This window comes from Dreissena polymorpha, chromosome 3 (assembly GCF_020536995.1).
Source record: "Dreissena polymorpha isolate Duluth1 chromosome 3, UMN_Dpol_1.0, whole genome shotgun sequence".
Classification (NCBI taxonomy): domain Eukaryota; kingdom Metazoa; phylum Mollusca; class Bivalvia; order Myida; family Dreissenidae; genus Dreissena; species Dreissena polymorpha.
Window position 1 is genome coordinate 145538602 of NC_068357.1, and position 15134 is coordinate 145553735.

Below are 15134 nucleotides of genomic sequence, written 5' to 3' on the forward strand. Positions count from 1 at the left end.
AAATAACCTTTAACCTATGTGATATTGATTGGATATATACAGAATTGTTTCATTTAATTGAAAATACATTTGTCCATGCATGCAGGCAATTTAGCACCTTTAATAAAAACGCATCCTACAATATTTTCAGCTCCATGTACATTCTTGCTATTTTATAAAGTTTCTTAAATCTTTAGTTGTGCAAAAAAGGTTTAAAAGTCATGTTGGTATGACTTAGGCAATTGCGGGTCTTGGCATCTGTCTGGGCCAGGCTCTAAAGGAACCAACCATGATCAGCAGCTGTCAGGAGCTTGAGAACAATGCCTCCTGGGGATACAGACTCTCCAAAATGAAGGTACACATGGATAATTGACAGTGCCTAGTTGCTCAAAATGACCATTTTAGCTAACAGACTTCATTTTTGGATTAAGTTATTTATGAAACTTATTTGGTAAGACTTTAATATTTATGTTAATTGTAAACAAATGTGTATGCTCCAATAATTTGCATACGCTGTGAATCCATTATAATGTGCTCCGTTATAACGCTGACTCCAATATAACGCGGATAGGTCTTGGATCCTGTTTGTTCTCCAACCTTCCATTTGGGTCCAGAGCGTTTTCTTGACCTTCAAATATAGCCTCATCCAATGTGCTGATTGCATAATGACTCAACCATTACTTGGGCATTTGACAGTTTTAAGTGTGATAATCTATTGTTTGGTGCAATACAGGTGTGAAAATAGCATGTGTTTCACAATCTTTTGCTGATACTATGTATGCGCTATCAATCTTTTGAATCATCGACACCTTTGAAAAGTTTTACAATACATGTTTCACTTCTTTGTTATTTTCATTGTTATTTTTAGACAAACATCAATATGAATTTAAATATTGTTTGCTAAAATGCAATTGAAAAGGTAACAGGCAAGGAGAAATTAAATAAGTAATCAAGACGAATAGTTCCATCCAAAGGCAGGGTAATTGGACCCTGTCATCAGCAATATATTGGAGTTACAGTGTATGTTTGATAGTAACATGGCTTATATGGGTCTGAAGTTAACGCATGGTTAACCTAAATACAGGTTATACAGGTTATAGTTTTGAGCAAAGGTGACCAGATCTGATATATGAATGCTTTTTAGCTCATCTATTTTTTGAAAAAAAAATTATGAGCTATTGTCATCATCTTGGCATCGGCGTCCGGTTAAAGGCCCTATAAAGGTGACAAATCCAATTATATTGCATATAAACTGGTCTAATTTTTACCGGATTTTAGTTACTCTTGCATAAAAAATGCTAAAAACACAGCTTAGGTGCAACGTTGTCAAGAATTATGGGAGATATACCCATTTCATAATTGGAAGAAATGTTTACAACTTTGCAACTAACGTGATGTGTAGCCTCAAAGCGGTGACATATGCTAAAAAGAAAGAAAGTCGAAAGAAAATTCAATTTTAATTCTATTTTAAACAATTTTTTACCAGCAGAAAGTAACTTATTAGATCACTTTTTACCATTTAGAAGAGACCTACTTTGTGAGTGATTCCGGAAAACGTTGAAAATCAACGATATATTTTTGGTTACCTATGTCACTTTCACTTTCCCGAGTAAACAGCTATGTAAATAAACTGATTGTTTGTAAACACGATTGACTTGGAGGACACTGTATTTTAAGCTCAAATAAGTTGTATTGCTCATTTTTTATGGTAATGTCCAATAGCATATATATAATGTTTTTTGATAACCTTTATTAATAAAATATGAAAAAAATATTTAAAAATTGGTAAATAATTACGGATTGTCACCTTTATAGGGCCTTTAAGTTTTGCGTTTAGGTCCACTTTTCTCATAAAGTATCAATGCTCATGCATTCAAACTTGGTACACTTACATGCTATCATGAGGGGACTGGGCAGGCAAAGTTAGATAACTCTGGCTTGCATTTTGACAGAATTATGTTCCCTTTTTATTCATAGAAAATTGAAAATTTTGGTTAAGTTTTGTGTTTAGGTCCATTTTATTCCTTAAGTATCAAAGCTATTGCTTTCATACTTGCAACACTTACTAACTATCATAAGGGGACTGTGCAGGCAAAGTTATGTAACTCTGACTGGCATTTTGACAGAATAATGTGCCCTTTTTATACTTAGAAAATTGAAAATTTGGTTAAGTTTTGTGTTTAGGTCCACTTTTTTCCTAAAGTATCAAAGCTATTGCTTTCATACTTGCAACACTTACTAACTATCGTAAGGGGACTGTGCAGGCAAAGTTATGTAACTCTGACTGGCATTTTGACGGAATTATGGGCCCTTTATACTTGAAAATTTGGTTAAGTTTTGTGTTTTGGTCCACTTTACCCTTAAAGTATCATAGATATTGCTTTCATACTTGGAACACTGGCAAACTATCATAAGGGGACAGTAAAGGACAAGTTGCATAACTCTGGTTGTCATTTTTACGGAATTATGGCCCTTTTTTGACTTAGTAACTTTGAATATATGGGTACATTTTGTGTTTAGATCCACTTTACTTCTAAAGTATCAAGGCTATTGCTTTTAAACTTCAAATACTTTCATGCTATCATGAGGGTACTGTACCTGGCAAGTTGGAATTTACCTTGACCTTTGAATGACCTTGACTCTCAATCCCCCCCCCATTATTATTATTGTTTAATTAAAGATCATCTAATAAATGACCACCACACCCTCACACTATACCCCCCCCCCCCCCCCCCCCCCCACCCCCACTGCAAAAAAATAATTTTTATGCCCCTGGTAGGGTGGCCTATATCAGTTGAACTGTCCGTCAGTATGTCAGTCAGTCTGTCCGTCCGTCCGAAAAAGACTTAAACATTGGCAATAACTTTTTCACTTTTGAAGATAGCAATTTGATATTAAGCATGCATGTGTATCTCATGGAGCTGCACATTTTGAGTGGTGAAAGGTCAAGGTCATTCTTCAAGGTAAAATGTCAAATTTATGGTGTCTGTCCGTCCGAAAACTTTAACATTAGCCATAACTTTTTCAATATTGAAGATAGCAACTTGATATTTGTCATGCATGTGTATCTCATGGAGCTGAACATTTTGAGTGGTGAAAGGTGAAGGTCAAGGTCATCCTTCAAGGTCAAATGTCAAATAAATGGCGTCTGTCCATCCGAAAACTTTACCATTTGCCATAACTTTTTTTAATATTGAAGATAGCAACTTGATATTTGGCATGCATGTGTATCTCATGAAGCTGCACATTTTGAGTGGTGGAAGTTCAAGGTCAAGGTCATCCTTCAAGGTCAAAATTTTTTTTTAATTCAAAGCGGCGTTCTCATGAAGCTGCACATTTTGAGTGGTGAAAGCTCAAGGTCAAGGTCATCCTTCAAGGTCAAGGTCATCCTTCAAGGTCAAAGGTAAACAAATAAAATCAAAGCAGCGTTCTCATGAAGCTGCACATTTTGAGTGGTGGAAGTTCAAGGTCAAGGTCATTCGTCAAGGTCATCCTTCAAGGTCAAAGGTAAAAAAAATCATCAAAGCGGCATTATCATGAAGCTGTGGTGGAAGTTCAAGTTCAAGGTCATTCTTCAAGGTCAATGGTCAAAAAAATATATAAAAATTCAAAGGGGCGTTATCATGAAGCTACACATTTTGAGTGGTCGAAGTTCAAGGTCAAGGTCATCCTTCAAGGTAAAAAAAATTAAATAATAATAATCAAAGCGGCATTATCATGAAGCTGCAAATTTTGAGTGGTGGAAGGTCAAGGTCATTTTTCAAGGTTAAGGTCATCCTTCAAGGTCAAACATCAAAAAAATATATAAAAATTTCAAAGCGGCGTTCTCATGAAGCTGCACATTTTGAGTGGTGGAAGGTCAAGGTCATTCTTCAAGGTCAAGGTCATCCTTCAAGGTCAAAGGTCAAAAAAATAATTTGAAAGCGGCGTTATCATGAAGCTGCATATTTTGAGTGGTGGAAGGTCAAGGTCATCCTTCAAGGTCAAGGTCATCCTTCAAGGTCAAATGTCAAAAAAAATAATTTCAAAGTGGCGTTCTCATAAAGCTGCACATTTTTGAGTGGTGGAAGTTCAAGGTCAATGTCATCCTTCAAGGTCAAAGGTAAAAAAAAAACAAAAAAACTTCAAAGCGGCGCAATAGGGGGGCATTGTGTTTCTGACAAACACATCTCTTGTTTTTTTCAAACATTGTTAAAAAAGCACAAATATTTATTTTTATTATGTTATTTTTGAAATACCGTCCAACCAAGAATCCCCCCCCAAAAAATAAATAAATTTTTGTTTGCATTTTTGGAAGATAATGTAATAAATGACCCCCCCCCCCCCCCCCACTATACACCCCTCTCCACTCCACCCCTCCCTCCTTTGTGATTGAAATTGAGATAGGTCCCTACACCTTTAATAAAAAAAATAGATGAGCGGTCTGCACCCGCAAGGCGGTGCTTTTGTTGTTAGATTTTCTATGCATAATGTAATCATGATTAGCTTTTATGATCACCTTCTTCTATTTGTAAACGTTTAACTTTTGAACACTTTAGAGGCCACTTGATCAAAATATTTGTATGCCGAGTCTTAAACTGGGTAATATAGGTCTTAAAACGATTTCACTAGGTTGAAACTTGTGAACATGCTAGAAGTCAAATAGTAATAGTCCATCCTTATGAAACACACATAACATTTTTTTTCAGCGATTTCTCGGCCAAGTAAGAAAATCTGTTTACAGATAAGAGACTGAAAGTACACTTTATTAAAATTATTGTTCTTTACTTTTCTGTACAAAATATACATGTTAATATTTATAATTTTGTGGCTGATATCTTTTAACTCCATGAACCTTCTTTCAATGACCACATGCTTGAAATCAATGTTTCTTCATAGATCATAAGTGTCCAAAAAACTACTTTAAAAAAATGTTTAAAGTGTTATATATGACATTAAAAAAATGAAATGTTATAAATATTATATATTACACACAGAGCTTTTTTTCTTGATTTGGGTTAAGAGCCTGGCCCAGAGCTTCAGATAAGATGCGTATCTGTGTATTTACGCATTGAAAAAATAGAAAAAATGCATTAATTAATCAGCCAGGTACATAACATTACGCAATACAAATCTTGGTACGTATTTTTAATTGATTAAATATTTTAAAGAAAGTCTGTTCATATCATCATTTTAACTTCTCTCCTTTGCATTTATTTATATAAATAACCATTATTTTAGGATGCTGGGAAATAGAAACAAAACACAAATCTGATATACCTTAGTAAATTTATTGGAGCATAATGCTCCTTTAAAACATTCACACTGAAAGTGGAGAAATCCGGGCACAAGCAGTTTCAGGCAACCAGGTGGACAGCACGGATGTTTGTTTTCCCCCCAGTAATGAGAATGCGCTATCCAGTTGCTCCAATACAACTTTTACAAGCTAATTCCTCCAATCCAGTCCTACAATCCAGTCTTACATGCTAATTCATCCAATCCAATCCAATTCCTCCATTATAACAATATATTTATTTAGCAACCATTTAATAACAAATCCGAAACATACCAAAAGGCCTAAAAAGGGGTTCCGCGAGTGATACACTAATAGACATTCCTAGTCTGTTCTGGACATAACTCTCCCCTATACCAATAATTAAAAAAAAAAAACATTGAAGTGTCATCTTGTGAAATGTGGCTTATTCAGATTTTGTAAGATGACCCAGAGAAACCACCTGTCCCTGTTTAGTCGAGTTTGACCCTCCGGGCCAGTGGTCCCTATGAGATCTTAGTTTTTGTTCTAAAGTCCAACTCGATGCCTGGTTCCCGGCTTAAACAGTATCCTGGCAACGTGTCAAACGATAGAGGCCTAGGATATCAATAACAAAGTCAACACTTGAATTATACACATAGCAGTAATACCACCATGCCGTCTACCCAGGCCGCCAGAATCCCGCAAGTGAAAAGTCTTGTTTTAAAACGCGAGTATTCAGCTTAGTCGTGAACAGCAGCTTTTTTATTCGGCTCAGTCGTAAAAGCAGTGTCCTGACCAGCAGCTTTTTTATGTCCTTTCTTGTCTGCCAGTCCAATAACGTCCAGTAGTTGGTGGGTAACAACCGACATCTCATGTTTAGGTAACCTGAAAGAACATATAAACTAGGCACGAGCTTAATGTTAAAAAACAAGCAATATTTAACAATAACCTATATTCAGGAGCCAAACTTAAGGGTAGGGTGGGCGGGTTTATTAAAGACGTGATTTAACGAGCTTAAAAAATTGTCTGAAATGTTCTGAATGCCTGAAATCCGGTTGATCCGTGTCACTCAAGAGTTTGCTTTGAGGCGCTTATGAAAAGTATCCAGGCAATGCAAGCCCTTTCTGACACTGACTTGATCCTTGTCAACTTTATCAACATCCGTTGAAAACCAGTAAGTGAGCGGACCAACTCAGTGCTGTTATTTATTTAAGACAAATGAAGTCCCACCGCCAGCCCCAAAATAAATGGGATTATGGTCATTGCCATAATCCCGATTATTTTAGGATGCTGGGAAATAGAAACAAACACAAAGTTGATATACCTTAGTAAATTTATTGGAGCATAATGCTCCTTTAAAACATTCACATTGAAAGTGGAGAAATCCGGACACAAGCAGTTTCAGGCAACCAGGTGGACGGCACGGATGTTTGTTTTCCCCCCAATAATGAGAATGCGCTATCCAGTTGCTCCAATACAACTTTTACAAGCTAATTCCTCCAATCCAGTCCTCCAAGCTAATTCATCTAATCCAATCCAATTCCTCCATTATAACAATATATTTATTTAGCAACCATTTAATAACAAATCCGAAACATACCAAAAGGCCTAAAAAGGGGTTCCGTGAGTGATACACTAATAGACATTCCTAGTCTGTTCTGGACATCACTTTCCCCTATGCCAATAATTTAAAAAAAAAACATAGAAGTGTTATCTTGTGAAAAGTGGCTTATTCTGATTTTGTAAGATGACCCAGAGAAACCACCTGTCCCTGTTTAGTCGAGTTTGACCCTCCGGGCCAGTGGTCCCTATGAAATCTTAGTTCTAGTTTTAAAGTCCAACTCGATGCCTGGTTCCCGGCTTAAACAGTATCCTGGCAACGTGTCAAATGATAGAGGCCTAGGATATGGATTACAAAGTCAACACTTGAATTATACACATAGCAGTAATACCACTATGCCGTCTACCCAGGCCGCCAGAATCCCGCAAGTGAAAAGTCTTGTTTTAAAACGCGAGTATTCAGCTTAGACTTGAACAGCAGCTTTTTTATTCGGCTCAGTCGTGAACAGCAGTGTCATGAACAGCAGCTTTTTTATGTCCTTGTCTGCCAGTCCAATAACATCCATTAGTTGCAGGGTAACAACCGACATCTCATGTTAAGATAACCTGAAAAAAAGTACATATAAACTAGGCACAAGCTTAATGTTAAAAAACAAGCAATATTTAACAGTAACCTATATTCAGGAGCCAAACTTAAGGGTAGGGTTTATTAAAGACGTGATTTAGCGAGCTTAAAAAAAAAGTTGAAGATCCGCACTAGAGACCCAAAACCGGTCATGGTAGACAGATATACCATTGAAAAAAAGAAAAGAAAACCTGCCACATTCTTAGATCATCTTTCATGTCAACAGTGATACGAAGGTGGTGATGTGGCTTAGATAGGTCACAAACAGAGTCAATCAGTCTTCTTCAGAAAGGCCTGCCAGGAACAACTGCTCTACATGCAAAGTTTAATGACCCTATCGAAGACTGCATCTCTCTTAATGTGCATTTTTTCCGCGAAAGAAAATTGTCTATTTTTTCTGATATTTCCTTTATTTTTTCCCTCAGGACACGTACTATCATCTCTGAATCAAGAAATAGACCCAAGAAGATTAGTTTAGTACATGGTCCTTCAGTTTTGTCCTCTGCAATTGGAACACCTAGAGCAGACATCCTTTCATTAAAAACAGACATTATGCAGGGGCAATCATTTGTCCCTCTCTTTCCCCCAAATAAAAAGTCATCTAAATAATGCAAAAGTCTACCTGCCTTTGAATGCCTGGTCACACAGCTTTTGAGGAAAGAGGCGAATAGTTCCCAAGTCTTACACGCGATACTACAACCGAATGGCATAACCTTGTCAAAATAGAATGTTCCATCAAACTTAAAGCCCAATTGGTCATAGTCCAACTTTGCGATAGGTAAAACTCTAAAAGCCGACTGAATATCTGATTTCCCAAGTAAGCAGCCTTTACCTAAATCCTGGATCATATGGATTGCTTCATCAAACTGTGTGTATTGCATCGAACACAAATTTGGGTCAATAAAATCATTCACTGACTCCTGGTGGATAAGACAGGTGGTGGATGAGGCGGTATTCCCCGGGCTCTTTCTTGGGAACTAGCCCGAGTGGAGACACCCGTAATGAAGGTATTGGACGTGTTTCGAAAGGACCTGCGACCCGACCTGCCTCAACTTCCTTTTGAATTTTACGCCGAACCATTTCCGGTTAATCACGAGCAGATTTTAAATTGTTAGCCTTATGCGGGAATCTTGGACCAGAATAATACATGGGGAAACCATATGTGAAACCATTCAGTATATCTGCAGCATTTTGGGGGTCATAATGTTGAAGTTCATTCGCAAGTTCGTCCAATTTTATAGGTGTTTTAGCCAGAGAAAAAATTGGGAGAGTGGCAACTGAGGTTTCAAAAACAGTGAAATGACTTTCGCTATTACAGTAGCTATTAAAACATTCTAAAACAATACCACACACTATAATTCACACAGCATCTACTGAACCTACCTTACTAAACAAATTAGGCTGTTTTTCCGTCACTGCAACTTCTTTAGAACTTGAAGACTTGTCCAGCTGTAAGAAAAACACAGTTTTAAAGAGTATTTCAGCCATATGCGGGTAAGGTAACTAACTTAGTTTTTATATGTCAACATTACCAATCTAGGAAGTTAATTTGCACTTTAAGTTCACATACTTAACCTGCCTGGCCCTTAATGCAATGCCAAGCTAAGTCTTTATGTAAGCTATCTACACACTAACTTAAAAGTCCAATATCTTAATCCAATGTTTGGTTATTGAGCGGATACTGTTTCTCTATTTATACTAACAGCGTTAATAACCTTTACCTAACAAGCCCCAAATAAAATCCCAAGCTAGTTCTCCATGCAAACTTGCTATATCCAAAGTTGTATAAGTATTGTTTAATGAAAACTGTTCAACCCATTTACCCAGTCAGTTTGTTGAAAACCTGGTTTATAAATAATTGTTTAATTAATACCACTATATCAACCTTTTAACTATAACAAGGGACAAAATTGTCACAAAACCAGGTTTTTAACTCAAAGTGTGACCTTGCAGATATCAACGTAATTCTTTCGCGCGACACACCGTCCAATGATGGTGAACAAATGTGCCAAATGATTTTAAAATCTCACCATGAATGACATAGTTATGGCCCGGACAAGCTTGTTCCGCCCGCCCGCCCACCCGCCTATCTAATAACCATTTTTTTCCTTTGGAAAACCTGGTTAATAATATATAAACCAAATGCTAGATGATCACTCACGCGAGCTTTGCAGTAGGTGAGAAGTCTGTTTGTATCCTTGAACGTAGGCAGAAAGGCTCTCATACAGGTCTCTGCAGTGTGCACATCATCCTATATTAAACACACAAAACATGAAGTACCCAACCATAACTGTTTTATATTAGAAATAACAAGAGATGCGTTTGTCAGAAACACAATGCCCCCTACTGCGCCGCTTTGAAATAAAATTTCTATTTACATGTATCATTTGGCAGATATAGAAATCATGTCCCTTTAAAGCTAATTACTTCCCTTGGATTTTGTTTTTTTACCTTTGACATTGAAGGATGACCTTGACCTTTCACCACTCAAAATGTGCAGCATGCCAAATATCAAGTTGCTATCTTCAATATTAAAAAAGTTATGGCCAATGTTAAAGTTTTCGGACGGACGATTGCCAGACAGACAGACAGACGGACTGACAGTTCAACTGCTATATGACACCCTACCTGAGGGTAGCCCCTCTTCCCCTTCCCCTGAATGAAAAGTTACTTCGTCCACCACGAAAGGGGTGCGTACTTCCACTTTGGTTCAATTTAAAGCATGACTTCCGCCCGTGGTTAGGTAAAACACAAAAAGAACAAGACAAATAGTGTGTGCATATTTGCAATTGGGCCATTTGCAGAAATTGTTATTAAAGTCAAGACAAGCCTTTGAGCGTAAGGGGGGAGCCATCTGAGGTGGAGAGAAATTAGATATGGTAGTGCTTGATGGCCCACTGGGGCAGCTCATAATTCGCAGCCACAAGTCAGAGTTAATCTTTCCCCATGGTTGGAGATTAAAGGATTGACGAAGCCTAAACTGTTCGTCATATGCACGCCAGGCCATGGAGGTGGAGCGACTTGCTGCTTCGCGAATTATTGTCATGTACTGCAGCAAATCCTGGACCATGTCTGGATGCTGACGGATATAAATAGACATAAAGATAATAAAGGCATCTGTCCAACTATCAATGGAGGAAATTTTTTCCTGTGCCGATTTTGGACGGGCTTCTATTTGTCCCCTATCATTTAAATGCAAGATGTTGTGTGATTCGGTCAACTCAATGTTCCGCTTGAGTAAGAGGGCCAGATTAATGTAATTATTCAGACAGATTTTTTGGGAGATAGCAGTTGGTACATGGACCGATACTTCGTCCGTTCCCAAAGGGATTTGCCTTTCGGCGACATCAAGAGGAAAATGAGTCAATTGAGATGGTTTTGGAACTGATGGGGGATTGCAGAGTGTTCCAGATTCCCTCAAAAGTGCTACGAAATCGACGACGCACCTGTCCATACCTGCCGAGGAATCACCTTCATTCCCGGTCAGTGAGATCGGTACCACCTCCGCCTCGCCATCATCGGCAACCCTAGCAGATTTTTTCTGTCTTGGAGGGTTGTTGTTTACTGCTTTTCTCTTCCCAGACATTTGATGTTCGAAGATACAAACTATTTTATTTTATTAAAGACGTGATTTAGCGAGCCTAAAAAAGTGTCCGAAATGTTCCGAATGCCTGAAATACGTGTCACTCAAAAGTTTGCTTTGAGGCGCTAATGAAAAGTATCGAGGCAATGCAACCCCTTTCTGACACTGACTCGATCCTTGTCAACTTTATCAACATCCATTGAAAACCAGTAAGTGAGCGGACCAACTCAGTGCTGTTATTTATTTAAGACAAATGAAGTCCCACCACCAGCCCCAAAATAAATGGGATTATGGTCATTGCCATAATCCCGATTTATAATATTTCAAGATTAAACACGCCGTGTAATATATCAGTTACCTGTGTAAATATAAAATACCCCTCAATATTCTTTAGTATCCTTTATGGCTGAAACAAGGGAGTAAAATACGCTTTAACAATAATAGTAGGGGGTAATATACCCTTTCGACTAAAAAATCCTTATCTCGAGCTCTGGCCTGGCCCTTCATTTTGGTGGAAAAATTATCAACAGAACTGAAAAAAGGGAAGAAATTACCCAAAGTAAGCTTGCCATTTGGGGGAAATTGCATCATTTAAAGAAATTCTCTACGGGGAAGGGGGTTTCTTTTGGGGAAAGGGGCCTATATAAGGCTCTTGCTATAGAAGGAAAAAAGCGCTGACACATGATGTTACCATAGCACCATGAATGCTAGGAGACTAACATTGTGTTTGTGTTTATATTGTTCTTTAAAAAAAATCATTCTCAGCCTGGGATAATGGGGCCTAATGCTAGTGTGTAAAATGTCTCAGGTTAGGCTGTCAGTTTGCTGTTTGGGAATGCAAAGGCTGGTCTGGGATGTCATATGACGCATATGCATTAGGTCCAGTAGCCAGAGGCTCACATTATCCCATACATATAAGTTTATGCCTGCCCTCTCAATGTGTGTTTTCAGATCTCATTCAAGGATGCCATTCTTAGCCCCAACAGTGAGAAGACTAAGCTACTTCCGGCCATTGCACAGAATCATGCTGCAGATACAGAACTTGTCAGGGAATTCTGTCGGTATGGGACTTAACTCACTTAAAGACTGACCCATAAAAGCCATGGGTCAGTCCTGCAGATCTCAAATTTGGCCAAAATTCAGTACTTAGTCAAAACGAAATTGGGTATTTAAGTCAAAATGACAAGATGTTTACTAATTCAAAGGACCCTGGCTCCATTTCCAAAATGGTGAAAAACAGAACACCATCAAACATATAAAGAGTGAGTGAAAATGATTTATTATTTGTTTGATGCCTTTCTTTGTGTTAAAACATGTTTCACCACTCAAGTTGAATGAGAGCTAGATTGTAAGGGCAGATCAAATGGACTCATTTGATTGGAGAGTAAGTTTCGGCTGTGCTAAGGCAGAGGTGTTTATACTGATTTGAAAGACAAATGCAGTGTACAAATACCAAACCAATCAAAACACCAGGTTCTTCACTCTGTTTTTTTTTTATTATTTAACACTTATGAACAAGAATGTTTCTACAATATATACAATTGTATAATGTGTGAAGAATATTTGTCATGTTCTTGATATGAATACTTTTATGTTCCTTGCGTCTACTGATGCCAGAAACCATGTAGCAATTAGCATGTATGTTCTTTTTTTCTGTCCTCACATCCATAAGAGATTAACCCAAAAAAGTTTCATCTAAAATCAATTATACTTATAAAATGCTTAGATATTTGCAGGAAGCATTTCTTTGTACATTGTACACACATCCACAACCCCTGAACACATTTCAACTTTGACAGTGATCTACTTTTCCACTTAATTTATATAGAAGGTCTAGATTTTTAGTCACCCCCAAAAAAATTCTTTAGACTTACACTAAAAATGCTTCATACAAAGCTATGATTTTTGCATGGATGATTTCCTTGAACACTATTAACTGACCCACATCAATTGACCTCATTTTGACTTTGACATTGACCTTCTTTTGGACTTTTGTTTATTCCAATGTGCCTATGAATCAGTACTAACAAGCCTAAAATGGTGGCATATGGGTTTCTTTATTGCAGCTTCTTGTTTCTACCTTTTACTAAGACTCGAGTAAATGGGCTAATGAATCAATACTGGCATTGCTTCCACCAGGGACATTGATGATTTTTGAATGAAGCATCTTGTAAATTAGATATGTGTCAGTATTACAGTCATGTGTTTCTGTTTGGATGAATCCATGAAAATAAGGTCTTTTTGTTACTTGGACTGTTATGTGTATGAAACCTTTGCCAGAATTACCATGCCTGTTCTGGTTTTCAGTTCATTTAAGCTTGATGAAGACGAGGGACTGTTACTGTACCTTGATCACCTGTTTGTGGCTCCTGACGACGGTGCCAGAGATCTGGACGCAAGAATGGCAGTAATAGCTCGGGCCCAAGGGGCCATTGCAAAAATCAAGAACAAAGATGAGCTTCTGTTTAAAATAAAGAAGATATATATGAGGTAAGAAATCACTTGTGGAACAAGCACTCTTTGTTGTATGGAGTAAATTTAAATCTGAAATCTGAGGCAGTCTCAGTGTTCTGTCGAGGTCTTGAAATTGTAATCGTATTTTATAGTAACATATTGTTTTATTTAAAAAACATTAACAGTTTTAAGTTTTTGGTTTGTGTTTAAAAATATTTTAAAATATCCTTAAGTTTTCATGAACCCTGAGACTTTTGTCCTACGTCTTTTGATACCTCGGCAGAACACCACAGTCTAGTTTTTTGTTGTTTTTATGTTTCAAATTTATTTATTTTATGATTGAATTTAAAAGATAGTGATATTATTTGTTTTGTATTGCCAAATGAACAATTATCTACATAATAAATTATATAAATTAGAGTAAAATATCCAATCCAACAAAAATACAAATACAATTGAGATGTATATTAATTGAAGTCTCGTTCTGAAAACATTGGCTGAATGCATGCACTTAAAGTGTCATCCCAGATTAGCCTGTGCAGTTCACGTCTGATAATCAGGGAAAACACTTTCTGCCCAAACTGGATTTTCTTTTAGAAGCGAGTTTCTTTAAATAAAAAATTATGAAAAAGTTGAAAGTGTCATCCCTGATAAGCATGTGCAGATTAGCATGCGTTTAGCCCAGTTTTCACAGAACGACGCTCATTTGTTTATGTTTAGGACAAGTGCCTATGACTATGAGAGCCTGAGGTTCACCTTGGAGACGATAAAGAAGCAGGCTGGAACTGACCTGGAGGACATTCCTATAGACAAGGTGGGCAAACCTGGAATTGTGTTTGCCACATGTGATGTGCATCGGTTTTATTTTATATGGTCATGAATTGAAAATCCTCATTTGTTTGTTTGACTCATATGATTTGCATGTGTTTTATAACAGGTGAATTACATGGTCAGAAATCAAAAATCATAGTTTGTTTTGATTAGATGGTCAGATGAAGCAGTTGTTGATTATGGTGTTATAATCTATAGATTATTTGGCATGTTTATGTCCCTAATAATGTGTCATACAGTCAGTCCGTCTGGCTTTCCGTTTTACTGAGGGTTCTTAGATATTGAGCTGAATTATGGCATGTAACCTACATATCCAACAAATGAAGTGTTGAGTTTCATTCCTGTCCATTGAATTTTGGTGAAGTTATGGGCCTTGGACTTTAAAAAATTATCTATTATAACTGTTTTCCGGAAATAAAAACGAGCATTTTGTATCCCATAAAATCTATTTACCAGACCACATCTAGCGTTGACATTTTGGCTTTTGCTATAAGGAATACTGATTTCAAATTTGTTAACTTTATTTATCTAAATATTGTACGAAATACTAGTTGATTTTGAGTGTAAATGGGCTTTTAAGCTATGTTGTTGAAACTTAGTATGTTGATAGGCATCCAGATGGGGAATATGCATGGTATTTCAGTTTTTTCCATCAGACAAAAATTGTTGTTTGCGGCGGTTACAGATGGTTTGTTTATAGAAATAATTGAAAAAATAAAATTTGGATCCAAAAATAAGTAAACAAGTATGTAATTATGGTATGTGGATAGAGGGCCACACTGTCAGTTGTATCCATCTGTCTGTTCATCCGTCCGAAAATATGGATCCTGCGATAACTCAAAATCACCTAGGCAATGTTGATGAAACTC

At 37.2% G+C, this 15134-nt stretch overlaps 1 protein-coding gene across 1 annotated transcript in view; it reads left to right on the forward strand.

Annotated features, from left to right (window-relative positions):
* LOC127871812 (kinetochore-associated protein 1-like) overlaps positions 1-15134 on the forward strand; it is a 191347-nt gene that overhangs the window by 102794 nt on the left and 73419 nt on the right. The window contains exons 41-44 of the mRNA XM_052415014.1: positions 218-334; positions 11932-12041; positions 13288-13470; positions 14155-14248. Coding sequence (XP_052270974.1) covers positions 218-334; positions 11932-12041; positions 13288-13470; positions 14155-14248 — 504 coding nt within the window. The remainder of the gene's footprint in view (positions 1-217; positions 335-11931; positions 12042-13287; positions 13471-14154; positions 14249-15134) is intronic.